This window comes from Calidris pugnax, unplaced genomic scaffold (genome assembly GCF_001431845.1).
Source record: "Calidris pugnax isolate Ruff unplaced genomic scaffold, ASM143184v1 scaffold75, whole genome shotgun sequence".
Lineage (NCBI taxonomy): Eukaryota > Metazoa > Chordata > Aves > Charadriiformes > Scolopacidae > Calidris > Calidris pugnax.
Window position 1 is genome coordinate 1,579,622 of NW_015090908.1, and position 25,761 is coordinate 1,605,382.

The 25,761-nt window shown below is 46.0% G+C and overlaps 1 protein-coding gene across 1 annotated transcript in view; it reads left to right on the top strand.

The window, feature by feature from the left end:
* HDAC4 (histone deacetylase 4) overlaps positions 1-25,761 on the top strand; it is a 283,789-nt gene that overhangs the window by 250,101 nt on the left and 7,927 nt on the right. The window contains exons 17-23 of the mRNA XM_014949239.1: positions 541-648; positions 1,290-1,345; positions 2,986-3,073; positions 4,248-4,367; positions 6,422-6,519; positions 16,533-16,651; positions 18,346-18,479. Coding sequence (XP_014804725.1) covers positions 541-648; positions 1,290-1,345; positions 2,986-3,073; positions 4,248-4,367; positions 6,422-6,519; positions 16,533-16,651; positions 18,346-18,479 — 723 coding nt within the window. The remainder of the gene's footprint in view (positions 1-540; positions 649-1,289; positions 1,346-2,985; positions 3,074-4,247; positions 4,368-6,421; positions 6,520-16,532; positions 16,652-18,345; positions 18,480-25,761) is intronic.

Sequence of the window (25,761 nt, forward strand, 5' to 3'; positions counted from 1 at the left end):
ACAGGCGACAGGACAAGAGGAAATGGCCTCAAGTTGCACCAGGGGAGGTTCAGGCTGGAGATTAGGAAAAATTTTTTCACTGAAAGGGTTCTCAGGCATTGGAATGGGCTGCCCAGGGAGGTGGTTGAGGCCCCATCCCTGGAGGTGTTCAAAAGACGGGTTGATGTAGTGCTGGGAGGTCTGGTTTAGTGATGATGCTCCTTGTTTGTTGTGTGGGTGTCTATTTTTGTCAGTGAGGTTGACAGTTGGACAAGATGATCTTTAAGGTCCCTTCCAACCTAGAAGATTCTGTGATTCTGTGATCTCTTGAGGGTTGGTTGGTTGGTTGGATGGAGGTTCGGCAGTGGTGATGTTACAAGTGGTCGGTGGGGTCCCAGCCCTGATAACTGCCAAGATCAGTTCTGCGATTTAATGCACTTAAATTTAATGCGTAAATACGCGTTCGATACGTATGAATAACTTCTTTCTAGAATGTGGATCTGTTTCCTGCCTGGTTGTCGCTGCTCCTAAACGTGGTGGCCGTGTGTCTGTCTCCGTTAGGTCGACAGTGACACCATTTGGAATGAGGTTCACTCGTCCGGTGCCGCTCGCCTGGCCGTGGGCTGTGTCATCGAGCTGGTTTTCAAAGTAGCCACAGGAGAACTGAAGGTTGGTATGAAAATAACACTTGATTTCGATACAGGGCTGGGCTCAGGGCTGTGTTAACGCAGGAGGTCCCCTCAGCTTCGTTTTAACGGCACCATCTGGCTTTAGTCATAAAAATCTTTGAGGGTATCAGCGAGCGAGAAACAGGCTCCTGGTGAATGTTCTTACGCGCCGATTGAAAGGAAGAAAGAAGCCAGAGCAGCAAGTGAAATCACTCTTCCAGTGGTATCTGCAGATGTTGCTGTTGCCTTCGGCTGGGCCGGCCCATTTGCTGTTTCAGTGACCTCACGCAGATTCTTTTTCTTTTTTTTTTTTTCTTTTTCCTCGGCTGGGCCGGCCCATTTGCTATTTCAGTGACCTCATGCAGAATCTTTTTCTTTTTTTTTTCTTTCTTTTTCCCCCTGAATCGAAGGAAATGCGGTACCAACCAGTTCACATAAAATTCCTGAGGAATTTTTTTTTTCCCCCCCTTTCAAAATGAGGGAGAGTATCATCCACCACTGTGGTCTTGTGAGAAAACCATAGAGACCATCTGCCTAGTTCCACAGCAGAATTGAAGCAACCTCTGCATCCATCTTTGTGCAATAAATGCTCTTTTCTGCCTCACTTTCTCCTTTTCTTATTGTTTTTTTTTTTGTGTGTAGAATGGATTTGCTGTTGTTCGGCCCCCGGGTCACCATGCAGAAGAGAGCACGCCCATGTAAGTATGCCCCTGTGCTTCTTCAGCCTTGCTGGTGTGTGTTCAACAGCTGGAAATCAGAAAGGTGGTTTGTTGTGTTTGTTATGACACCATTTCGTGCTTGTTGATGCACAAGACAGCATTGTGTTCAGAGCTCCCAGTAATTCTCTGGAAGAAAGCAAGATCCTGCCTTGTAGTTTCGGGTGGGTATTTTTTGAACAAGAATCAGCATTACAGTCATTCTTCGGTGCTTTTATTTGCTTTGGTCTTGTGAATTGTTTTAATTTAAATGTTGATGGTTCATTGGGTGTGAGGAAAGCAAGGGTAGGCAAGTAGTAGCGGCAATAGCAAGCACAGCTGTGTTCAGGGGGTCACAACACTGAATTAGGAGAGCATCAGAGTGAGAAGGCTTCACAAAGCAGAGGCTGAAGTTGGGCATCTTGCATGTGTTTCATATAACAGGGGGTTTGCTGTTGGACTGTTTTCAAATCAGAGTCCCAGCACTCTTTTGGTGGGAGAAGGGTGCTTGCTGTTAAGTTCCCCTCAATTTTCCCCAGCGTTTTGAGGCCTCTCTGAGCACGTCCATGCCCTCCCAGCAGATACACTGTGGTGCTCCACCCCTGGGTCCTTTCTCTTTCTTCCTTCCTTGCTGCATCCTCTCCCCATCTGCTCCTGTCCCCTTCCCTTGCACACAGCGCTGGAGGTCCCACAGCTGGCACCGAGTGGCATCTCACTGCGGAGGGTTTGGGCAAGTGTGAAACGTTCCCCATTTCATGGAATTGTCAGAGTTGGAAGGGACCTCTAGAGCCCATCCAATCCAACTCCCCTGCCAAAGCAGGGCTGCCCAGAGCACATCACTCAGGAGCATCCAGGTGGGGCTTGAAGATCTCCAGAGAAGGGGACTCCACACCCTCCCTGGGCAGCCTCTGCCAGGGCTCTGCCACCCTCACCCCAAAGAAGTTCTTCCTCAGATTGGAGTGGAAAAGAAACACTGAAGAGTCCATCTCCATTCTCCTTCAACCCACCCTTTAGACCCTTGTCAGCATTGAGAAGGTCTCCCCTCAGCCTTCTCTTCTCCAGGCTAAAGAGCCCCAGCTCTCTCAGCCTTTCCTCATCAGGGAGATGCTCCAATCCCTCCATCATCTCTGTTGCCCTACGCTGGACTCTCTCCAGCAGTTCCCTGTCTCTCTTGAACTGGGGAGCCCAGCACTGGAGGCAGGATTCCAGTTGTGGCCTCCCCAGTGCAGAGCAGAGGGGGAGAATGACCTCCCTCCACCTCCTGGCCACACTCTTCCCTACGCAGCCCAGGATCCCATTGGCCTCTTGGCCACAAGGGCTCATTGCTGGCTCATGGAGAGTTTACTGTCCACCAGGACCCCCAGATCCTTCTCCTCAGAAGTGCTTTCCAGAAGATCCAACCCTAACCTGTACTGGTGTCTGGGGTTCTTCCTCCCCAGAGGGCTTTCCAGAGAGCTGCTGCATGGCTGGTTTGTGTCTCTCTTTTAACACATGTGCGTTTTCCAGGGAAGAAAGAAGAATGAAAGCAGAAGAAATTTCTTCCTACTGTGTTAATATCTAGATGATAGATGCATTGGCAGCAAGGAAGCCTATAGTTAACACCTCTCCTTTTCCTCTTCTCTCCCCACTCTTGTCACTTCCAGGGGTTTCTGCTATTTCAACTCCGTGGCCATCGCAGCCAAGCTGCTCCAGCAAAGGCTGAACGTTAGCAAAATCCTTATAGTGGACTGGGTGAGTAAATGCCAGTTCTTACCCTTCAGGAGAGCAGGTGGAAATTTTTCGGGGTTTCTTTTTCTTGCAAGGGCAACCTTGGCTTTGTAAGTCAGTGAAAAAAAATGTTTTCTTGTGGTCTGCAAACCAAAATTTGGTTTTTTTTAAACTTTGTTGTTTTTTTTTTTTCATTGAAGTGTTTTAATAAAAGAAAAAATTCTTAAAGGGTGCATAGGTTTCAGAATAAAATTGCAATTAATAAATAGTTGCTTTTAGAAACAAATTCATAAGACATCTCAAGGATGGGTAACTGCAAACCACGCTGGGTTTGAGGAGGTTTTTTCCAGAAGTTTTTGACTTTTAGCTGTTATGATCCATCCCAGCTTTGTTTTTTTCAAGGTGGGAAGGGACAGTGAAATACCCTGCAGACAGCACAGCGGGGTTGAGAAAGAGCTTGTTGGGGCTTTCGCTGCGGCAATGTATAGATTTAAAAATGTGGCTGATAATTATGGGGTTTTTTTAAATAGATTTAAAAATGCATTTATGTGTCTGTAAAGGCATTTGAGTCGCTGGGTATCGGTCGAGAGTTTTTGCCACAAATCTGCCATGGGCTTGACCCACAGGTTAAAATGGATGTATTTTTCTTCTCAGGCTACTGGATGGACATCCTTTTTCCTCACTTACCGCTAACTTTTTTTGATGTCAGGAAGGGTGTTTTGAAAACCCATCCTGTTTCTATGTTTCTGCACCAAGTAACGATGCAGTAGGGGATCCTGGTAATTGGGTCTGTGTCGTTTAACCTTGTTGGGTCCAACACAACTTTGCTGACCACTCGTATCACCCCGCAGCCCAATTGAAGATGCGAATTTGGGGTAACTAATGTAGTCTCTCCATCCCCCGACATTGGGTGTGAATCCAGTTCTCTCCAAGTATAAATTGATCCTGTCCTCAGTTTTGGTGTGTGCTTGAGATTGTGTTTATCCCATGTGTTAACCAAGGAGTGTAGCCTGAAGCCAGCTGTGTAAAGCAGGTTACTCTCATTTTGTGATAAACTGCCTCAGCTAGATCAGAGAAGCGCAGGAAATGAAGCACAACAGCCAAGAAAAAACCCTCCAAATCCCAAGTTGATGGCTTTAATCTGCAATTTGACTAAGGTACTAACCTCCCTCATCTAATGTAATCTCTGCCCCTGAAGGATGTTCACCATGGGAATGGTACTCAGCAAGCTTTCTACAATGATCCTAATGTTCTTTATATTTCACTACATCGCTATGATGATGGGAACTTCTTTCCAGGCAGTGGTGCTCCCGACGAGGTAAGACCATGGATCGGCCTAGCATCCCTCTGTGTCTGATAGAACCTGCCTGGGGCTTGTGATTCAGGTGCCCCCCCAAAAATCTTGGGGAGCCTCTGCTGGGGAAGGCTTGGAGAGAAGCTCCTGCCCACTGTTCCCAGGCTTGTGTTTGTTAGTGCCCTTTGGAAGAGGCATCCCTTGGGTTTGTGTGTTTGGTGCCTTCTCATCCAAGTCCTAAGGGCTGTGGGAGTTGTCTCCTGCCCCACAACCTGGCAGCCTTGGCTAACGAGCAGAAAATGAGTCAGTGCAATTTGGCTGTCCAACCCTTGTGGGACAACTTGTTCCAGAAGAGCCCCTTCGCCAGTCGTCGCAGCACTTTGTGTGTTTTTCAGGATTTTCCCCCTAATAAGCCTAAGTTGTTTCTTAGGGTACAGGAGGAGCAGGTTGTCCCTGGCTGTGCCACCAGTGCTCAGGTTTCAACCTGGCACAGCCTTGGAGCCTGTCCATCCCCTCTGCTTCTCCTGGCCCTTCCAAGGCATCGCTCACAGCCACTGTTGGGTTCACATCGTGGGATTTGAGCACCAGCCACTGATGCTGCTGGACCAAATCCACCCGTTCCTGGTGGTGTCCTCAGAGCCTGCAGCAGAAGGGCTGGGCCAATGAAGGTGGGAGACCTTTCTCCCTAAACCCTGGATGGATGGATGCTCCTACATCCATCGCTTCCTTCCCTTCCCTCTAGGTTGGCAGGAAATATTCCTGCCGGGGAATCACCTTCCAGGGTGATTTATCAAAGGGAAATTATATGAAATGCTCAGTTTTGTGTACTCTGAGGCACACCAGGCTACATCTGAAAACTCCTAGAGTTCTTACCCTGTCAATTTTACATTTTCCCATTCATCAAGCATCAATATTGCCATTTTGATTTCTAAAGAAACTTGAACGGAACGTGATGCTGCTTCATTGCCCCGTTCCTGCCCAACTGTTGTAGTGAATAAACAGCAGGCAGCAGCCTTAATTTCTGCTTCGGGGTACACAAAGGTCTCAGACCTACTTTTTTTCTGACCTTTCAATAAGCCAGGAATCTAGTATTGTAAGGAAATACTGGACTATACTGTCCCGCCCATATTACCATTTATAGTAAATTTCACATGTATCATTCCAGAACGAACAAAACAAAGAATACAAAACAAATTCAATTAAAGCCATAGATGGATTAATAACCCGTTGTGGGTGGATGAATCACTGTGGTTTTCCACCAGCAGTATTTGCACCAGTACAAGGAAGAACGTGCAAAAAAAAAGCCCTGCAGATTCATCTAGCCTGAATTATCTGGCTTTGTATTGTGTAGCAGGTTAATTTTCAGTTTGTTTGGTTTTTGTTTTTTTTTTTTCATACGCAGAGGCCCAAAAAAACCCACAAAAAAAAAACCTTTGTGTGTAGGAGCTCAGAGCCCTGTGCTGCCCTGCTCCTTAGCAAATGAATTACTAGAAACCCCTGGTTTTATTTTTCAGTTTTTCCCCCTTTCTCAGGTGTTTGCAGTCAGTACAGATGGGAACGTTTGCGCTACACACGAGGATGGGGATGTACCTACATTTACCACCCTCGTGTCCCTCAAGCAGTGAAAACCTCTTCTCTGTGAATCGTATTTTTCCCCAGCAGAGGGGGAGCTTGCTCTGAGGAAAACTGTGGGTTTCTTCCCCCAGTTGCAGCTGTGATAGAACAGAAAATATGCTTCTGAATAAAGCTGAAAACAAATTAAGGGAAGGCATAGCACGTAACACGCTCTCCTGCAACAGGGGAAGAGGATCTAGTTGATGATGAGGTGTTTTTTTGGGTGAGCAGCAGCCAAATACCACTGGTCCACAGCTCCCATAAAGATTAGCCAAGGAGGAGCTTTATTTTCACCCCTGTTTTGAGGACCAGGTTGCTTTAGAGGGGAAAACTAACCTCGCTACCACCAAACTATTGAATTAAAAATCCATATTCAACTGGAAGAATATTAAGACAGCAGAGATGTGTTGCCAGAGCTCACCATTTCCATATGTGTAATTAAGAGTACCATCTCCCTTTTCCAGGTCGGCACAGGAGCAGGAGTTGGTTTCAATGTTAACATGGCCTTTACTGGTGGCCTCGATCCACCAATGGGAGACACAGAATACTTAACTGCTTTCAGGTAATATTGAAGTTTTCTTCTTACAAACCTATTTTTCATCTGCAGCAGGTTAATTTTTAGTTTGTTTTTTTTTTTTTTATAGCAGGTTAATTTTCAGTTTGTTTGGTTTTTGTTTTTTTTTTTTCATACGCAGAGGCCCAAAAAAACCCACAAAAAAAAAACCTTTGTGTGTAGGAGCTCAGAGCCCTGTGCTGCCCTGCTCCTTAGCAAATGAATTACTAGAAACCCCTGGTTTTATTTTTCAGTTTTTCCCCCTTTCTCAGGTGTTTGCAGTCAGTACAGATGGGAACGTTTGCGCTACACACGAGGATGGGGATGTACCTACATTTACCACCCTCGTGTCCCTCAAGCAGTGAAAACCTCTTCTCTGTGAATCGTATTTTTCCCCAGCAGAGGGGGAGCTTGCTCTGAGGAAAACTGTGGGTTTCTTCCCCCAGTTGCAGCTGTGATAGAACAGAAAATATGCTTCTGAATAAAGCTGAAAACAAATTAAGGGAAGGCATAGCACGTAACACGCTCTCCTGCAACAGGGGAAGAGGATCCAGTTGATGATGAGGTGTTTTTTTGGGTGAGCAGCAGCCAAATACCACTGGTCCACAGCTCCCATAAAGATTAGCTTTATTTTCACCCCTGTTTTGAGGACCAGGTTGCTTTAGAGGGGAAAACTAACCTCGCTACCACCAAACTATTGAATTAAAAATCCATATTCAACTGGAAGAATATTAAGACAGCAGAGATGTGTTGCCAGAGCTCACCATTTCCATATGTGTAATTAAGAGTACCATCTCCCTTTTCCAGGTCGGCACAGGAGCAGGAGTTGGTTTCAATGTTAACATGGCCTTTACTGGTGGCCTCGATCCACCAATGGGAGACACAGAATACTTAACTGCTTTCAGGTAATATTGAAGTTTTCTTCTTACAAACCTATTTTTCATCTGAACTGAATTTCTTTCTCCTCGTACAGCCCTCCTTCATCTTGAGTTTCTCTTTTGCTAAGTTTAGAAACACAAGATTTACACCTAGTTACAGTTACTTTTTGAGCACCGTAATAAAAGTAAGGCTGAATTAAGTAAATTGGGGTATTTCTGGCCATAAGGAGTGTGTCTGTGACATCAGGTGATTGACATACTCGCTGCTTAACACTGATGGATGCATGAATGTAAAACATCAACTGATATGAGTAAGCTCTTCTGATTTTGGCTAAAAATCTTTTTTACCTCTTTGGGGGGTGAGTAGTTCTATGGGTTAAACCACCTGGATGGGGAGGGGAACCCAGAAAAAACTTTTTAACAAGTCATTGTGAGTTGAAACTTGGGAGTGTGGCTCCCCCAAGGCTTGGAGACCTAGTGTACCCAGCAAAGGGACATGGACTTGTTCTGATAAGCTTGAGATTTCGTTATGATTGACTCAAGATATCAAATATGCCTGTTCCATCCAACTGGAAATGGAAAGGACTGAATTGTTGGGTTTGTGCTTTTCCTGCTGGGTTCTGGTTTCCCCTCCGAAGCAGCACATTGTGTGTTATTAATAAAAATGCGACCGTTTCCTAAATAAGTGTTAACTCCTCACTCACTGTCAGAGTGTGAATGAAGGTCAGCAGAGCTGTGGAACTGAGCTGGCGTGTTGCTGGGATGTCCTCCTGGATGAGCAGCAGTAGTAAAGCCAGATATAAACCACTGTGCTGGGTTGTACAAGCCTGCTCCAAAAAAAAACTGGCATCATTTGAGTTCTCCAAGTGGAGCAGGAGATAAGGAGGTTTGTTGACTCACTTGTTTGTGTCCTGCTGGTCTCAGTGTCCTGCTCACAGGAGCGTATGATACCTGGGGATCACAGGGAGGTATCTGCAGGGAATTATTTGGTCTGATCCTTCATATCAGCACCGTCAGAAGAGATGCATGGAGCAAAACATGGTGATCTGGGTGATCTAGGGTCACGCACCCTTGGGTTGTGCTCTCTCTGAGCTGCAGGAGTAATGGGTTGAACATCATCTTCTGCCCCCTGAGCAGCCAAGGGGCAGAATACCCCAATGGGGCGATCGTAGGTGGTTGGTGTTCTGGAGATTTGCTGCCAGCCTGGAGTGATGCGTTTGCCTCCCAGAGTTGTAGAGAACAGGCAAGGAAAATACTAAAATTACAACAGAATTAACAAGATGAAACGAAGGGGGATCTCTGGGTAAAGGAGAACTTGTAAGTAATGCAATATCGGATAGAGGCCAGACTTTTCTTTCTGATACTCTGTCCAGGAGAATGAATATAATTCTCTGACCTGCCAGAGAATAATGAATATAATTACCTGACCTGCCTGGCTTCATTTTTCTTAGAGGCTGACCTGTTCTACCCCCGTACCTCCCCCCCTGAGGTTGGTCCATCCTCTCCAAATGGCATCTTTTTAAACAATTACAGGTTGAAGTCATTTTCTGTCCTCTGTCCTGCACTTCTGGCGACCACTCCGCATAAACTTAAGGAGACACACACTTGCCAAAACACAGGATGCCAATTTCTGGTGGCAGGGGGATGGAATATCCCCTTCACAGATGAGTATTAAATCTGGGAGCATTAGTTTCTCTTCTTCCCCGTGCGCATCTTTGTATCCTGTTACACTGAGCAAAAAGAGTCTTTCACTCTTCAGCCCGCCATTAAAAAGCCTTCAAAGAATTTTAAAATAACATCTAGTCGAATAACTAGTCGTTTTTTCTCGATGTTTTATTCCTGTGGCAGGAAAGCAGCACTTTTCTGCTTATCCCAGCAGTCAACGAGACTGATCTCCTCATGACAAGGAGAACCTGTGGCTCACAACGGTGACACGCTGGCTATTAAATATTAATTGAGTTTCAAGGCTCCTGGAAAACTGCTCAGTCCACACAGTAAGACCTTTGCCAGCCCTTCCTTAATAGGCACTGGTGTCTTTTTGCCCAGAAACTGCAGCTATTTGGGGAACATTATTTTTAGAGCTAGGCAGAACCCTTCTTTTGCCAGGTTTTTGAGAAGCTGAGGGATGTTGTGACTTGTCCTTCTAGGTAGCACCTCCCGTGGTCTGCCCCATGTGCACACCTTCAGTCAGTAAGTTAAATGGGAAGCTTTTTTTTTTAATCTTATGCCAAGTTTGGTCATGATAATACATTATCAAGTGACCTTTTTACATCCTAAGCAGCTTCTTTGAAAAAACATTTTTTTTCCCTCGGAATCTTTTTATTGATTTTAATGTAAAATAACTCTTTGAAGTTCGCAATTTATAGTCCCCGGAGAGTTAGAAAGCGAAGGGAATAGGTCATATATCCTTTTTTTTTTTTTTTTTTTTCTTCTTTTCTTGAGTTAGCCCCTTGAGACAATGCATGCCTTCAAGGCAGCACCTTGTTATTCCACCCCATCGAATGCCACGTTGCATTTGCTGGGGATCAAACCTAAGATGAAGAAAAGATAAGAAAATTGGCCATAATGAACTCCAGAAGCAGCAGGCATTTTCACCATGAACTTGGAAACTCACAGTGGAGAACTAAGTTTTAATTCAAACCAGTCCAAATGCCAAACTGTGAGGCTTTGAAGTCTGTAGAGGAATCAGTGGAAATCCTTTGAGCTAGGCAAAGATACTGATATACTTTTTCTTCTTTTTTTTTTTTCTTCTTTTTTTCCTTTTTTTTTTTTTTTTTAGGCTTTAACTCTTCACGTGCTTGTCTGCTTTTAGGGAAGAAAGCCCTCTTTCTAAAATGAGCAGAAGAAAAATAAGCCCTCTATCTAAAATGAGCGGAAGAAAAAATAAGCAACATGCTTTTTTTTTTGTGTGTGTTGCTCTATTTTTCAGGATTAGTTGGTGTGTGGATTTGATAGAAGCGTGTGCTCCGACGAAATAATCACTGAGATAGTTGTCCCCATAAATTAGTCTCCTGATGAGTGAATAAATAAATCCCCATGAAACCTATCGTCCCCCGCGCTGCGCAGCGCTTTCGGGGCCGTTTTACCCTTTCCAAAGATTTTTTTTTTTTTTTCTTACTGAGAATTTCTTCTATGAATATGGGCTCCCCCCCACCCCTGCCCGTGGTTGCTCACGCCGCCGAGCCGTTTCAAAAGTGGGACCAAGAGTTAAAAATGCGAAGCCGTGCACTTTGGTCGCTTATTCTCTTCGTAGCCGAGGGCAGAAATCACCATCCCGAGGTTGGGGGTGATATCGTGATGGCTGTATTATTTTTTTTTGGGGATGGGGGATATAAGGGAGCCGGGTGGAGTCATCCCGGTCTCTAATACGTGCAAGAAGGGATTTTGGGGAGTTTTGCGGCGAGTTTTAAAAGTCCTTAACTCCTCGAAACGGGACTGGTATTCATCACTGTTATTCTGTACTTATAGAAAAGGAAAAAAAAAAAAAAAAACAGTTGTAAAATTCAAGTTTGTTTTATTTATAAGAGTCTGATGCTACCGAACTTGTTACACAAACAGAAATCGTGTTTATTTCTATAAATCCTCATGATGTTTTTGAAAAGCAGAGTGTACAAACCCGGCGGAGAGACCTGCAGAAGAAATACAAAGACTCCAGCCAGTTCCTTATAACAGGAGAATTGCAATTACTTAGTGAAATTAAAGTGTATTATCCACAGGAGTTTTCCCCTGAATTTACTGTAAGAAAGTTTTCCTGATGGTTTTAGCAGTTGTGGAGTCTCGTACGATTAATTATTATTTTTTTTTCCTACCCCGGACAGAGGTCTCCTCCACAATTATAATTCCATATATACAACTTGCTTCCCCGTTAGTTTTATTTTTATTTAAAACACCTGAACCAGAAGCAAAAAGCCAGGGCTGTTGTTTGAAAGCTCCCTCCTCCTGCTTTTCTCGGAAAGCGTTAAATGAGTTCAGGAGCCAGTTGGGGGGAATTTTGTTTTTTCCTTCGATCCATAAACTATTTCAGGAGTAAGAGGCTGGCGGGGGGGGGGCAGCGGGGAAAGTTGATGATGTTTTGCCTGGAACGGTGGTTTCTGTATTTTACATTTCATGCTCTCCCGATGCTGATTTTGTCCTCAAACTCCTAATCCCTTTTGACATAGTAAATGACCGTGGAGATGGCTGCTTAGAGAAACAAAGGCCAGAGTCTTCAGGAGGCTGATTAGCCTTAGAAGCGGCGGATAATGTTTTGAAATATCTATATAGATATACATATATGTATATATAGAGAGAGAGAGATAGCCAACAGTGGGGAAAAGGGTCTCTGAAAACACTGCTCAGCCTTCAAAGTTGCAGCAATTTGCTCGCTGCAATTGAGCATTTATAAAAAATCCTCCCTAGGATTGTTTAATCTGCCTGTCATTTATTAGGTGTTTAATTGGTGAATTGGCTAGTAAGAGACTAAAAATTGTTCAGTCTTCTAGAAAATAGATATAAAATTGTAATTTTTTTTTCCTCCCCCAAATGATTGCAGAACACAATTTTTACTGTTTGCAGCCATCGGTATTGACTAATGCATAGCTGGCTGTTCAGCTTAGCTGTAAGCAGAGTCAAATGAAAGGATTTACTTTTATTTTAGGCAAGCAAAACAACTCTCTAAAATTTAGGAAATTTAAAGGTAGCCACTGTATTTTAAAAATTTCTACATGGCTTGAATGAATATTCAGTGTTATGAACCCTTCCATTCCTTGGTGAATAACTCCACAGCCGTCTTAGCCGTTAATTAAAAGACCCAGTTGAAGACAAAACTGCTCCCCTTCTTGATAGTAATTTAAATTTCTGGCTTTTTTTTTTATACTAACATCACCAGGGCAAAGCCGTAGGGTTGTTTGTTTGCAGTTTAATTGTTGTTTTCTCCTGGAGCCTTGGCTTTACCATGGTGGATCTGAGCAAAGAGGTTGTTCTTGTTTGTGCACGAGAAAAATTAAAACCAAAAAGACTGGGTTAGATGAAATACTGCCCAGAGTAAAGAAATATCAGAAATACATTGTTTGAAAGCTGTTTGTTTGCTTGTGCCGTAATTATTATATTTTTTTTTAAAACACAATTAGAAAGAGAAAGATGAGGGAGGGGCTGCTGAGAGGCAGGAGGACTTTCGCCCTCCTGGGTCGAGTTTTATGGCCCAAAGTTTTATAAGTTTTATAGCTGCTTATGTACGTGTGAGGAACGAATGGAGGTGGGACTGCACCTCTGGAGAACTGGTGTAATACTGAAATTGGGGGCAAAGTGGGAAGAAAGAGCAGCCCAGGAGAGCTTTGGTAGGAGTCAGAGGTGAAGGGAAGCGTCCCAAGTCTGGATTTGAGAGTGCTTTTTCAGTTTGGATGGGTTTGTGATGGTCAAGGTACCAAAAGCATCGTTAGCTTATTTATTCTGACACCCTGTCACCTTGCCCTTCTCCTCTGGCCATGCAGCACCCATCCCACGGGCAACAGACCTTCTCTTCTCCTGGCTCCTCATGGAGAAGGGAGCCCAGGGACCCGTGACACATGTTCCTCAAAATTCTGAGTGCCCAATAAAAGTGCACTGCGCACACAAAGCACCACTAATAACTGCTCAGAGTTGAAGGAACTTGCTGGGGTAACCAGTTACGCCTGTAAGGTCACCCCGTGCTGCACCAGAGACAACTCTGGACATCCTCAGAATGATGGCTTTGAACGTGTCAAATCCCCATTGATTTACTTGAAAGCAGCGACTGCTGCTTTTTCTCTCCTAAAATTTATACAGACAGGGTTCACGTTGAACTCTTGGTGCTGCTCGTGTGTTGGCTGGGCCACTAGAGGGTATCTTTGAACCGTTGTCACTGTGGGTGGACCTTCAGCCAAGCATCACCATCACCTTCTCAGTGCTCACCGGCTCTCCCTGGTCCTTGCTGCTACTTGAACGTTCCTGGTGCTGTCGTGCTTGGACATCAGCAGATGAGCTGTCACATGGCCAAGAAATCACAGAATCAGAGAATGACAGGGGTTGGAAGGGACCTCTGGAGATCACCCAGTCCAACCCCCTGCCAAAGCAGGGCCACCCAGAGCAGGTCCCACAGGAACGTGTCCAGGTGGGTTTGAATGTCTCCAGAGAAGGAAACTCCACCACCTCCCTGGGCAGCCTCTGCCAGGGCTCTGCCACCCTCACAGCAAAGAAGTCCCTCCTCATGTTGAGGTGGAACTTCTTCTATTCAAGTTTGTGCCCATTTCCTCTTGTCCTGTCCCTGGGCACCACTGAAAAAAGACCGGCCTCATTGTCTTGACGTATTTCTAAGCATTGATCAGATCCCCCCTCAGCCTTCTCTTCTCCAAAAAAGACCCAGGTCCCTCAGCCTCTCCTCATAATGGAGATGCTCCAGGCCCCTCATCATCTTTGTAGCCTCTCCAGCAGTTCCCTGTCCTTCTGGAACTGGGGAGCCCAGATCTGGATTCATTACCGATTTGGGTTGTGTGGGTTGCTCGCAGATGAGAGACCATGCTCACAGCTTGCTTTGCAACCAGCTCATGGTTGTCCTGCACATCAGCTGAGATACTAGCAGCTCCTATGGTGTCATAGCTTTGAGGGGAAAAAGAAAAAAAATTTATTATTTTAGCACTTTTCCTTTGGTTAGAAATAAAAGAGCTCAGCAGTACTTCAAAGCTCAAGAAAAAAAAACCCCTTCTGCCACGTGCACTTGCTTTGAAACTGCTGCTTTAGTCCTTTGTGAAGGAGGTGGTTTCTACTTAAAATGTCTTCACAGATTTTTGTTGATTGTAAAGTCACCAGCAAAAACGGTGCTATTTTGTCTTCCTTATATCATCATCTCCCTGAGGACAACATTTACGCGGCAATCGCTTCATTTGAGGGAAAAAAAAAAAATAAAATTCCCCTTTTGGATTTTGGAAGAATTAAAACGTTTTTCTGTGTCTTTGTGCAGGGACTGGCAGGTGGGAAGGTTGCACTTAGTTGGCAAAAATTTAAAGCTGGAAGGCTTTTTTTTGTTGTTTGTTTTGGCACTCCACAGTGTCTGAGTGCCTTGACCAGTCCTGCAACGTGCCTGTCTGCTCAGTAGTGGCATCAAGTAGGAAACTACATGATGGGTTTGACCAACACTTGAAGTAGATCTTAATACTCTATTTAAGATAAACTTTACAGAGGGCAAAACGGCGTGAGCTCTGGTGGGTGTTGGGGCTAATAGAAGTTGCTGGCACTGGCAGGTGTCTTGTGGCTCTTTAATGTCGTTGTAGCGAGGGGTGAATTTTTATGGGTGTCTTGATAGCACTTGAGCAATTTCAGCACTAACCAGACCTTTGGGGGCATTTTGTGTTCAGTTTTGGGCACCTCAATCCAAGAGAGATGTCGAGGGGCTGGAGCGGGGGCAGAGGAGGGCAACGAAGCTGGTGAAGGGCCTGGAGAACATTGTATGAAGAGCCATTGAAGGAGCTGGGGAGGGGGTTGAGTCCCCATCCCTGAATGTATTGAAGAGCCGTTTAGATGTGGTGTTGGGGGATATGGTGTAGGGGAGAACTTTGTAGAGTGGGGTTGATGGTTGGACTCGATGATCCCAAGGGTCTTTTCCAACCTGAATGATCCTGTGATTCTATGATTCTCTTTTGGGGAGTACCACCTAATCTGCCCAGGGAGGGGGCTGAGTCTCCATCCCTGGATGTGTTGAGGAGTCGTTTAGATGTGGGGGATATGGTGTAGGGGAGAGCTTTGTAGTTCTTGAGTATGCAAAGACATTTACAGGTTCATGCTTGGGTATATGAATATTTTCAGATCATGCTTGAGAAAGTTCACCTTGTCTGTAGCTGTTCCTTGGATGGGGAAATGGGTTCTCTTTTGGGGAGTACCACCTAATGACTATACTCAATAAAAGTGAGCAATGATTCTCTTTTTGGGAGTATCACCTAATGACTATACTCAATAAAAGTGAGGTTTTCTTGAGTATGCAAAGACATTTACAGGTTCATGCTTGGGTATATGAATATTTTCAGATCATGCTTGAGAAAGTTCACCTTGTCTGTAGCTGTTCCTTGGATGGGGAAATGGGGAAATCCTATCATCTTCAGTACCAGCATGGGACAGCATTGGTCAGGTTACCCTAGGGATACATCCAAGATTCCATGAGTACATTAATAATAAAGAACATCATTTCGAAAATATTACTCTGTATAAAGGGCCTTGAGATGGAGATTTACAACCCTCTGTGGACCTCCTTGGTTTTTCTGCAACCTTGTGTGGGCTTTGAGCAGAAATGAAGTAGATTGAAAAGAAACAAAAAAGAGGGAAAAGGCCTTTTTCTGGGGAGCCACAGACACAGACCTCTTGTTTCATTTGAATACCAGCCTTAACAGGCGGCCGTTTATGGATGCTAAGCAATTTGGTCCATTTTGTGGCAAACAAAATGGCAGAGGGCGGGGAACCAGAATTTGGAGAGGTGTATTTGGGAGGGATATTTGCATATTAGAGCTTTTTGCCCCATGAGGCATCCCTAGCCTTTCATTATGGTAAACGAGAAGCGCAACAGGGGAAAAATAAATAGCTTTGCAGGTGCTGCAAAGGCACAAGGAGGTGTTTTGGAGGAGAACGTGGATACAAGAGCCACAAACCAAGGTTGCCATGGGGCAGGTTTCCCAGATGGTTGTGCAGCCTATGCCAGATGCCCTGTTATTTTCTCCTTATCTCCTTGTGCCCTGTATGTAAAGCAAGATACAGAATCACAGAATCTTCTAGGTTGGAAGGGACCTTCAAGATCATCTTGTCCAACCGTCAACCTCACTGACAAAAATAGACACCCACACAACAAACAAGGAGCATCATCACTAAACCATACCTCCCAGCACCACATCAACCCGGCTTTTGAACACCTCGTTGACAACTTTCTTCCCTGGGCAAACCCTGAGGCTGTTGATGGAGGAAATAATAGACCTCGCTGAAAAAAACTTAACATGAGGTTGACCAAGCCAGTCCAACTCTCACCTTGTAAGAAAACAGGAGAAGGGCTTTGCTACTGTAGAATAATAGTACCAGGTTTTTATAAGGGGGTTGTTCAAGGTGGTTTAAGTCTTCCTGCATATGTTCAAGAGCCAAAGTCACGTGTCTGCCGTTGTTAAATGTTTGTTGCAGGACGGTAGTAATGCCCATCGCCAATGAATTTGCCCCAGATGTTGTGCTGGTGTCATCTGGTTTCGATGCGGTGGAAGGCCATCCCACACCTCTTGGAGGATACAACCTCTCAGCAAAATGTAAGTTGTGCGTTTACGAGAGCCAAGATCCGAAACTGGTGTAAATTGCTGCTGGCCTGGGGACTAAAAGTACAATATTTGCGGGTTTTACATTTTGGGCTCTATCTTCAGATCGTTCATTTCCATGGAAAACTTTTCACTGTTTTAATTTGAATTTTCAAATGTTTTGTCTCCGTACCATATATATTTTGGTCTCACTGAAGCCTTCATTTTCTTTCAAGTGGCGTCGCGTATTTCAATTTCAAGCGCAACTAAATTAAGTAAGGAAGTTATCAATTCATTTGTAGTGACGTTTTGGCAGAAGACAGCTGCTGAATTAGGGAGTTGTGCTTGTCTGAATGCAAAATTGCAGAAAGAGGCAATGCCAGATGTACACAGTGTACCCTGAATGCTAGTAGAAGCCCATCGCTTCCTCCAGGATACCTTATTAAAAATTCAAGCTCGATGTTTTTTGTTCTTCATTTTTGAAGTAATTATACAGCCCTCCTTTTTTTGCTTGGGGTGCCTGATGTTTGGCATTGCACAGGAGATGCACTGAGAGATCCCTCCCCTTGGTTATGCTGGGTTTATCTGGCACCAGTTCATTCAAGTCAATCAGGAAGACAGTTTTCCTTGCAAAAAGGTTTTATTATTATTTTTTAAGAGTGTATTTCAGCCAGGAAACTCATTCTCTACAGTGAACTTCAGAGCCTTTGTAAGGTAGCCGAACCCATAAACTTTATATAATAATAAAGTGAAATAGATTTACAAGAGACAAGTTATTTAAGATGTCCAGAAACACTTTGTAATGAGAAAGTCTTGTTTACCTGCTCGGTGAATTTCCCATGCTCTGCCTCTCTCATGAAACAGTTACAGGCTCAGCCGTGAATCTTTTTATTTTGCTGTTAATTTGTCGATTTGAAGTGCGGGGGGAGTCCCTGCAGAACAGAAAGCAGGAGAGTAAAAATGCCCTGGATTTTACTTTGGGTTTTGTTTTTTTTTTTTTTTTTTCGGGGGGGGAAAGTTGGTTTGAGGGCGCTTTTTTTTTTTTTTTTCTTTTTTAAAAAAAAAAAAATCCTCGCAACTTGGTTCTGTTTTGTTTAAAGGGCAGAAATGTATTGTGTGTCGTATGATCAAAGTCCTGGGTGCCCCAGGAATTTTTATAGCACATTATATACAGGAAGAAACGTTTGTTAAGGACTAGATGTCAAATATCTCTGGGGCGCTCCGATGCTGCTATCACAACTGAAAGCACCGGCAGCAATTTTACTGATTTCCCCCTTCTCCTCCTCCATTTCTCCCCCCTCCCTCCCCCATGACTCCTCTGACTTTGCATCTTCCAAAGCGGGGCGAAAAGCCACCTCCTTCCCCCCAGTTTCCTTCCTTCCAAAGGAGGTGTGTGCTGCTGGGATTGTTTTTAGGGGTGGTGGGGAGGGTGGCAGTGCTTCTCACCTGGGGTAAACTCCAGCGAAATTGGGGGTGGGGGGGGAGATGGGGGTCTGAGCCCCTCCGGAGGGGGGGAATTCTGCAAGGAGAGCATTAAAATCCAACCTGGCTTCTATTAGGCCTTGAGTCCTTTCAGATCCCTCGTGGGTTTTTTAATGTGATGTAATTCCTTTCTGCGGTTCTTTGATCCTTTGCCAGGAGCCTGGTTCCAGCAGCAACCTTTGCCCTTCTCTTCCATTGCCTCTTTTTTTTCATTTTTTTCGTTCCAGGCTTCGGGTACCTGACGAAGCAGCTGATGGGCCTGGCCGGGGGTCGCATTGTCCTCGCTCTGGAAGGAGGCCACGACCTGACTGCCATCTGCGACGCCTCGGAAGCCTGTGTTTCTGCTTTGCTGGGAAACGAGGTAAAGGAGACGGGCAAAAATCTCCACCTTCCTTGAATTTGGGCTTCTCATCCTCCAAAACGGTCAACCCACCACATTTTTAACATTGAATCGGGTCCTTTTGACACAAGAGTGTATGCTTTATTTGTTTCAAAACTACCACCGCTTGGCAATCTGTATTATAAGGGTTGAATTTGGTTTTATTCTCTATCCAAACACTTTGCTTTCTGCTCTTTATGCTTAACTAAACTCGTTTAGTTTCTTTCTGGAGTCGTCGTCCAAGCCTTCCTGTCTCACAGAATCACAGAATCTTAGTGGTTTGAAGGGACCTCTGAGATCATCGAGTCCAACCACAAAAAAAAAAAACAAAAAAAACCAAACAAAAAAAAACACAAAAAAACCACACCACCAAACAAATACAAAACACACCACACCAAACGCCCACCAAAAACACCGCACCCACCAACTAAACCCCACACTCGACACCTCACCATAAACCAATAACCTTGGGCACTGGAGCATGCCCTGAAGAGCCATGTCTATACGTTTCTTAAATACCTCCAGGGATGGTGACTCCACCACCTCCCTGGACAGGCTGTTCCAGGGCCTGACCACTCTCTCAGTAAAGTAATTCTTTCTAATATCTAATCTAAACCTCCCCTGCCCCAACTTCAGACCATTTCCTCTGGTCTTGTCGTTCGTCCTTTGGGAGAAGAGGCCAACACCTGCCTCTCTACACCCTCCTTTCAGGGAGTTGTAGAGGGCAATGAGGTCTCCCCTCAGCCTCCTCTTCTCCAAACTAAACATGCCCAGTTCCCTCAGCCTCTCCTCGTAGGACTTGTTCTCCAGACCCCTCCCCAGCTTGGTGGCTCTCCTCTGGACACGCTCCAGCACTTCAATGTCCTTCCTGTAGTGAGGGGCCCAGAACTGAACCCAGCCCTCGAGGTGAGGCCTCACCAGTGCCGAGTTACAGAGGCACGATGACTTCCCTACTCCTGCTGGCCACACTGTTCTTGATACGAGCCAGTCTCTTTGCAGACCCCCTCTCTACTACTGCAGCCTGGACCTGTTCCGTTGGGCTTGTCGTTGTTTTCAACTGTATTTTTCCCTTGGTGGTGTATTTTCTGTCTTCAGCACGTTGGTGTGTTGCAGAAACCTCAGCTGTGTTACAGAAGTTGGCCGGAAAGGCCGGCACGTGTGGTTGCCAGATAGGAGCAAGAGAGAGAAATGCACCAGGGAAATCTAGGTTTTGGGTTCTGGAGAGGTCAGGGTATTTTCCTACAGAGGAAACTTTAGATACTTTCGTTTTTCTGCCTTTCACACACACACTTTTGGTGTCAGTGGGGTTAAGGAAGAAATTATTCAGATTCCCTGTGCCCGTTCCTCCTTGATGCAGCCTGGCTATCAGCTTTTCTGCCTTTCATACACACATACTTTTGGTGTCAGTGGGGTTAAGGAAGAAATTATTCAGATTCCCTGTGCCCGTTCCTCCTTGATGCAGCCTGGCTATCAGCATCTCCTCTAGCTGCCACCAGGCAAGCAGCTCATGCCTACGTTTCTTCCAGTGTGGTTGATAGTGAAAAAGTTCAGAGTGGTGGCATTTGACATGTCTTTGGGCTCGGGGAATTCACAGTTGAATACTGCAGAATTATGGCAACAAGGAAATACAGAAATCAGTTACCAGCAGCCAAATCCCAGACTGGGGCTCTTGGTGCATCTGCGATGTCCATACTGTTGCATACACTTCTGTTCAAGAGGAATTTTTCTGTATAATTGGTGGGGTTTTGAGTATGAGTAACTCATTAGTTTGGGTCAAACCTGCCTTCTGGTTCATTGGTCTGATTTTTTTTCATTGGTGTGTTTGTGGTGCTTGGTGACACGGTTCAGTGGTGGACCTGGCAGTGCTCAGTCAACAATTGGTCTCAATCACCTTAAATGTCCTTTCCAACCTGACTGACTCTACTTTTTGGACACCTATTCTCCACATAAAATCCAAATGGTTGAGTCTTGGATGGGCACGACAGACTGCAAAAGTGCCTTGCATCGATTTTCCACCTTGCTCAGAGAAGCAGGTCTTTGCTCAGCCTGCAGCACCGGGCACCATCCCCGCTCAGTATCTGCTGTGGGTGTCCTGGTATAGCAGGACCTCTGGACCTGTTCAGAACAATCGTTGAGGGTTGATAGCATGAGTTAAAACAGCAGCACTTAGGCTACATAAAGCTAAAAATTTCAACCTTGGGGGAAAGCAACCACACCGATTTGAAGTTGGGGGTGAGTGTGAAACCTTGGGCAGTATTAATGGCTTGGCTAGTGTGTTTGAATATTTTTAGGCTGCCTCCTTAATTAAGAGATTGCCCGCAGTACCTTGTGGAAACAAGCATATCTCCAAAGGACACAAGGAGCCTGCTGAGATGACCTCTAATCTAGCAGATGTCTGAAGGCAGTTGTCTCTATCACAAGGAGAGAAATCCGTCTACCTGTCAGATGGTGAAGGAAGGAGGTTCCTTCTAAAGCTTTCACCTGCCTTGGAGAGCACAACCAGCATCTCTCATCACAGTCTTTGCTGAAGAACCCCTTGGTGCAGGAGCTGAGGCAGGAGATGTGGTCATCATCTAGGTCACTGAGGAGAAAGATCTGGGAGTCCTGGTAGATAGCACACTTTCCATGAGCCAGCAATGGGCCCTTGTGGCCAAGAGGCCAATGGGATCCTGGGCTGCGTAGGGAAGAGTGTGGCCAGGAAGTGGAGGGAGGTCATTCTCCCCCTCTGCTCTGCACTGGGGAGGCCACAACTGGAATCCTGCCTCCAGTTCTGGGCTCCCCAGTTCAAGAGAGACAGGGAACTGCTGGAGAGAGTCCAGCGTAGGGCAACAGAGATGATGGAGGGATTGGAGCATCTCCCTGATGAGGAAAGGCTGAGAGAGCTGGGGCTCTTGAGCCTGGAGAAGAGAAGGCTGAGGGGAGACCTTATTTATAAGTATCTAAAGGGTGAATTCAAGGAGGATGGAGATGGACTCTTCAGTCGTTCCCAGCGACAGGACGAGGGGCAACGGGCACAAGCTGGACCATGGGAAGTTCCACTCCAATGTGAGGAAGAACTTGTTTGGGGTGAGGGTGGCAGAGCCCTGGCAGAGGCTGCCCAGGGAGGGTGTGGAGTCCCCCTCTCTGGAGATCTTCAAGCCCCGCCTGGATGCTCCTGAGTGATGTGCTCTGGGCAGCCCTGCTTTGGCAGGGGAGTTGGACTGGATGATCTCTAGAAGGTCCCTTCCAACTCTGACAATTCCGTGATCTAAAGGTGGAGCACCAAAGACAGGAGAAGCCAAGCAGTGTTTCAGCTCTGGGTCTGCCTCCGGTGGTAGCCGACCTCTGGGGATGGTGGTGAGTCACCGTGAGCTCCTCCTCACACCTGCAGTTCAGTGACCATCAGCTTTTCTCAGGTCTGGGACTTTGGAGCAGGAGGTTTGGGTCTGCATGGAGGAGCAGATCAGCTCCGACTGACTGCCAGCCTTTTGGCAAGGCGCTCTGTCTTGCCGTGTTCACACTCCAAACCAAGGGCAACAGTGCCCGGGTTAACCTCACTAACCAGCCCAAGAGGTGAAACACCTGGGATTCATCAAAAGCATCTGCTTCAGTCATCCCTCATCCCATCTCCAAGCATCCAGAGAGCATCTGCTCCTCGTGCTTGGCCAGGCAGTTCTGAAGAAGGCTCCCAGCTTGGTCCAGCATGCCAGCCTGTCCTCAGCTGATGGGAACTGTTGTCACCACAGGCCATTCCTCTGGCTCCATCCACGTTTGGGTGCAGATGGATGAGCTTTGAAGGGGAGGCAGAGGAAATGACGCGCGGAGGATGTCATCCCTCTGGCTGAACGTGCTCCAACCACGCGGGCAGGGGGACCACCATGTGGTGTGAGGGTCTGCGTGCCATCAATAACCACTTAACCCAAGCCACAAACACGTTGGGAAGCGTGAGGCTTTGGGGAGAACTCAGCACTTGGATGTTGTCGACTTGCCTGAGTGGTTTCATTTAGCAGAGTGAATATTGATACTTTAAAAAAAAAAAAACATCATTTCTTTTTTTTAAAACACCGAATCAGGACAGCTATAAGGCGCTTTAAAACACTTAAAAAGATGGACCTGTTCTCACTTTTCCTAGGTGGGCTGTAAGACTGCGCCAGATACCGTGATAAAGTTCCCCGACTGGCACATCAAAAAGCAGGAAACGCTAGTTTTTATCAAGGTCTTTTTTATAAAAATCTTTTTAAGGCAAGGCAGTCGGAGGGAACCGCCGTTGCCTTGTCCCCCGGCGCTTTGATGAGGTTTGATATACGGCGTGTCAGACAGGTTGTGCCTGTGTGCAGATGGACAGGGGGCTGGCTGGCTGCAGGGAGGTTCAGAGTTTCAGAGGGAAACGGTAGGAAATGAGGGGAAAACGGTGCCAGTCCCCAAAACCTTTCCCTGGCAGAGATTGAAACTCCTGCTTCGGAAAAAAGCGTTGCGCAAAGGCAAGAGCCAGCTTATTCCCAACTGTCCAGGAAATTAAAACAGAGCTTTCGCTTTACAGCAGATTATATGCAGCCCTGAGGAAAGGGACTTGGGGGTGCTGGTGGATGAGAAGCTGGACATGAGCAGGCAGTGGGCAGCTGCAGCCCAGAAGGCCAATCCCATCCTGGGCTGCATCAAAAGATGCGTTGCCAGCAGGTCCAGAGAGGGGATTCTGCCACTTTGCTTTGCTCTGGTGAGACCTCACCTGGAGTATTGTGTGCAGGTCTGGAGCCCTCGATATAAGAAGGACATGGACCTGATGGAGAGGGTCCAGAGGAGGGCCACAAGGATGATCAGGGGGATGGAGCACCTCTGCTACGAGGACAGGCTGAGGGAGCTGGGGTTGTTCAGCCTGGAGAAGAGGAGGCTCCGGGGAGACCTAATAGCAGCCTTCCAGTACCTGAAGAGAGCCTACAGGAAGGCTGGGGAGAGCCTGTTTAGAAAGGCCTGCAGTGACAGGACGAGGGGCAATGGCTTCAAACTGGAGGGGAACAGATTTAGACTGGAGATGAGGAGAGGGTTCTTCACTGTGAGGGTGGTGGAGCACTGGAACAGGTTGCCCAGGGAGGTGGTTGAGGCCCCATCCCTGGAGATATTCAAGGTGAGGCTCGAGGAGGCCCTGGGCAACCTGGTCTAGTTGGGGGTGTCCCTGCTGACTGCGGGGAGGTCAGACTAGATGGCCTTTGGAGGTCCCTTCCGGCCTGGGCAACTCTATGATTCTATGATTCATAATTCTATGATTTTGATGTGAAATGAGTTACTACCAGGTGAGGTTGGCTTAAAACCAACGCACGGTTATTAGTTTGTTGGGGGAGACACCATCAAGCAAGGAGAGAGCATTTCTCTTGCTTTCCTTGTTCTCTCATTCCCATACCCCTGCCCTGACTGCTGAGTGCTTTCATGAAATGGGACAAGCGATGTCCTTCATTGCTGAAGGGAGTCAGGTTTGGGTTTTTTTTCTGAATATACATCTAATATACATATGTGTGGCTCCTGCCGTCCTTTGGAAACAGCAGCAGCAGAGTGATAGGATTTCCTGCTCAGGAAAGTAGATGGATCTGCAGCACAGATCTTCCAATCTATTGAAAAAAAAAATTAAAATAAAAAAAATTTGCAAAATTATGAAAAGGTCTTCCAAGGGAAGGAGATGGCATTATTTCCTTTCAAGAGATAACACCGTGCAGAATATTGGTTTCCTCTGGCACAGCAGGGGCATCTGCATGGTAGGGAAGGATGTCCCAGCAGAGCAGCTCTGCTTGGCCCACGTACATGGCCAACATCTTGGATTTGATTCACAATAGCACAAGGCATCTCACAACCACCTAAATACTCATGAAAAGACATTCAGCAGAGCTGATGATCTCCAAGCTCATTTCTCTCTTTCTTTCCTGCCCTCCTGGGTTCTCCACAAGGAAGGTGAAGTCATCACAGACCTCCAAGGTGGGGTATCCAAACCAAGAGCTGTTCATTCTGTCTGAAAATAGTGGTCAAGCCCCATCTATGGTAGGTAAGGATGTCCCAGCAGAGCAGCTCTGCTTGGCTCACGTACATGGCCAACATCTTGGATTTGATTCACATGAGCTTGAGGCATCTCACAACCACCTAAATACTCATGAAAAGACATTCAGCGGAGCTGATGATCTCCAAGCTCATTTCTCTCTTTCTTTCCTGCCCTCCTGGGTTCTCCACAAGGAAGGTGAAGTCATCACAGACCTCCAAGGTGGGGTATCCAAACCAAGAGCTGTTCATTCTGTCTGAAAATAGTGGTCAAGCCCCATCTATGGTAGGTAAGGATGTCCCAGCAGAGCAGCTCTGCTTGGCTCACGTACATGGCCAACATCTTGGATTTGATTCACATGAGCTTGAGGCATCTCACAACCACCTAAATACTCATGAAAAGACATTCAGCGGAGCTGATGATCTCCAAGCTCATTTCTCTCTTTCCTGCCCTCCTGGGTTCTCCACAAGGAACGTGAATTCATCACAGACCTCCAAGGTGGGGTATCCAAACCAAGAGCTGTTCATTCTGTCTGAAAATAGTGGTCAAGGTCCATCCAGGGATACCCCCCAGTAAAGAAGCAGCCACAGTTTAATAGTTAAAAAAAAACTTTTTTGCAAATTTTTTTTATTTTATTTTTTTTAATCAATTGGAAGATCTGTGCTGCAGATCCATCTACTTTTCCTGAGCAGGAAATCCTATCACTCTGCTGCTGCTGTTTCCAAAGGACAGCAGGAGCCACACAAATGTATATGAGGGTCTTCGCTGGCTCTTCGGAAAAAAACCAAAAAGAGCCAACAAACTAATAACTGTGCATTGGTTTTAACCCCAAATTTTTTGCCCAGTGGGAATCGAAGCAAGCATCTTACACACAACAAAAGGTTTAGTAACTCCATGAAGAGCAAGGGATCAGTTTTAGCTTTTCAGAGGACTGTTGTCTCAAGGTGAGAGAAGTAGCCCAATTGAAGGTGATGTTCTCCTTTTCTTGGGTTTATTTATTAAAGGAAGGCAAATAAAAGCTAAACCAACCCTTCCAGTGGTGCTGTAGGTGGCCTTCCTCTGGGAGAGGACGTGCGTGCGTGCAGGACAGACTTTGGTGGGGATGTGACCCCTGTGGTCTTGATGAAGGAGAGTGTTCAAGGCTTGTGGTCTCTACTGATGTTTTCTGTTATCAGAAGAGCCCTGGCTTGCTGCCCCGTGGCACCCACCTCCTGAACAAGCAGGGTTAAAAAAAACCCAAACAAAAAACATGAAGAAGGATGCAGT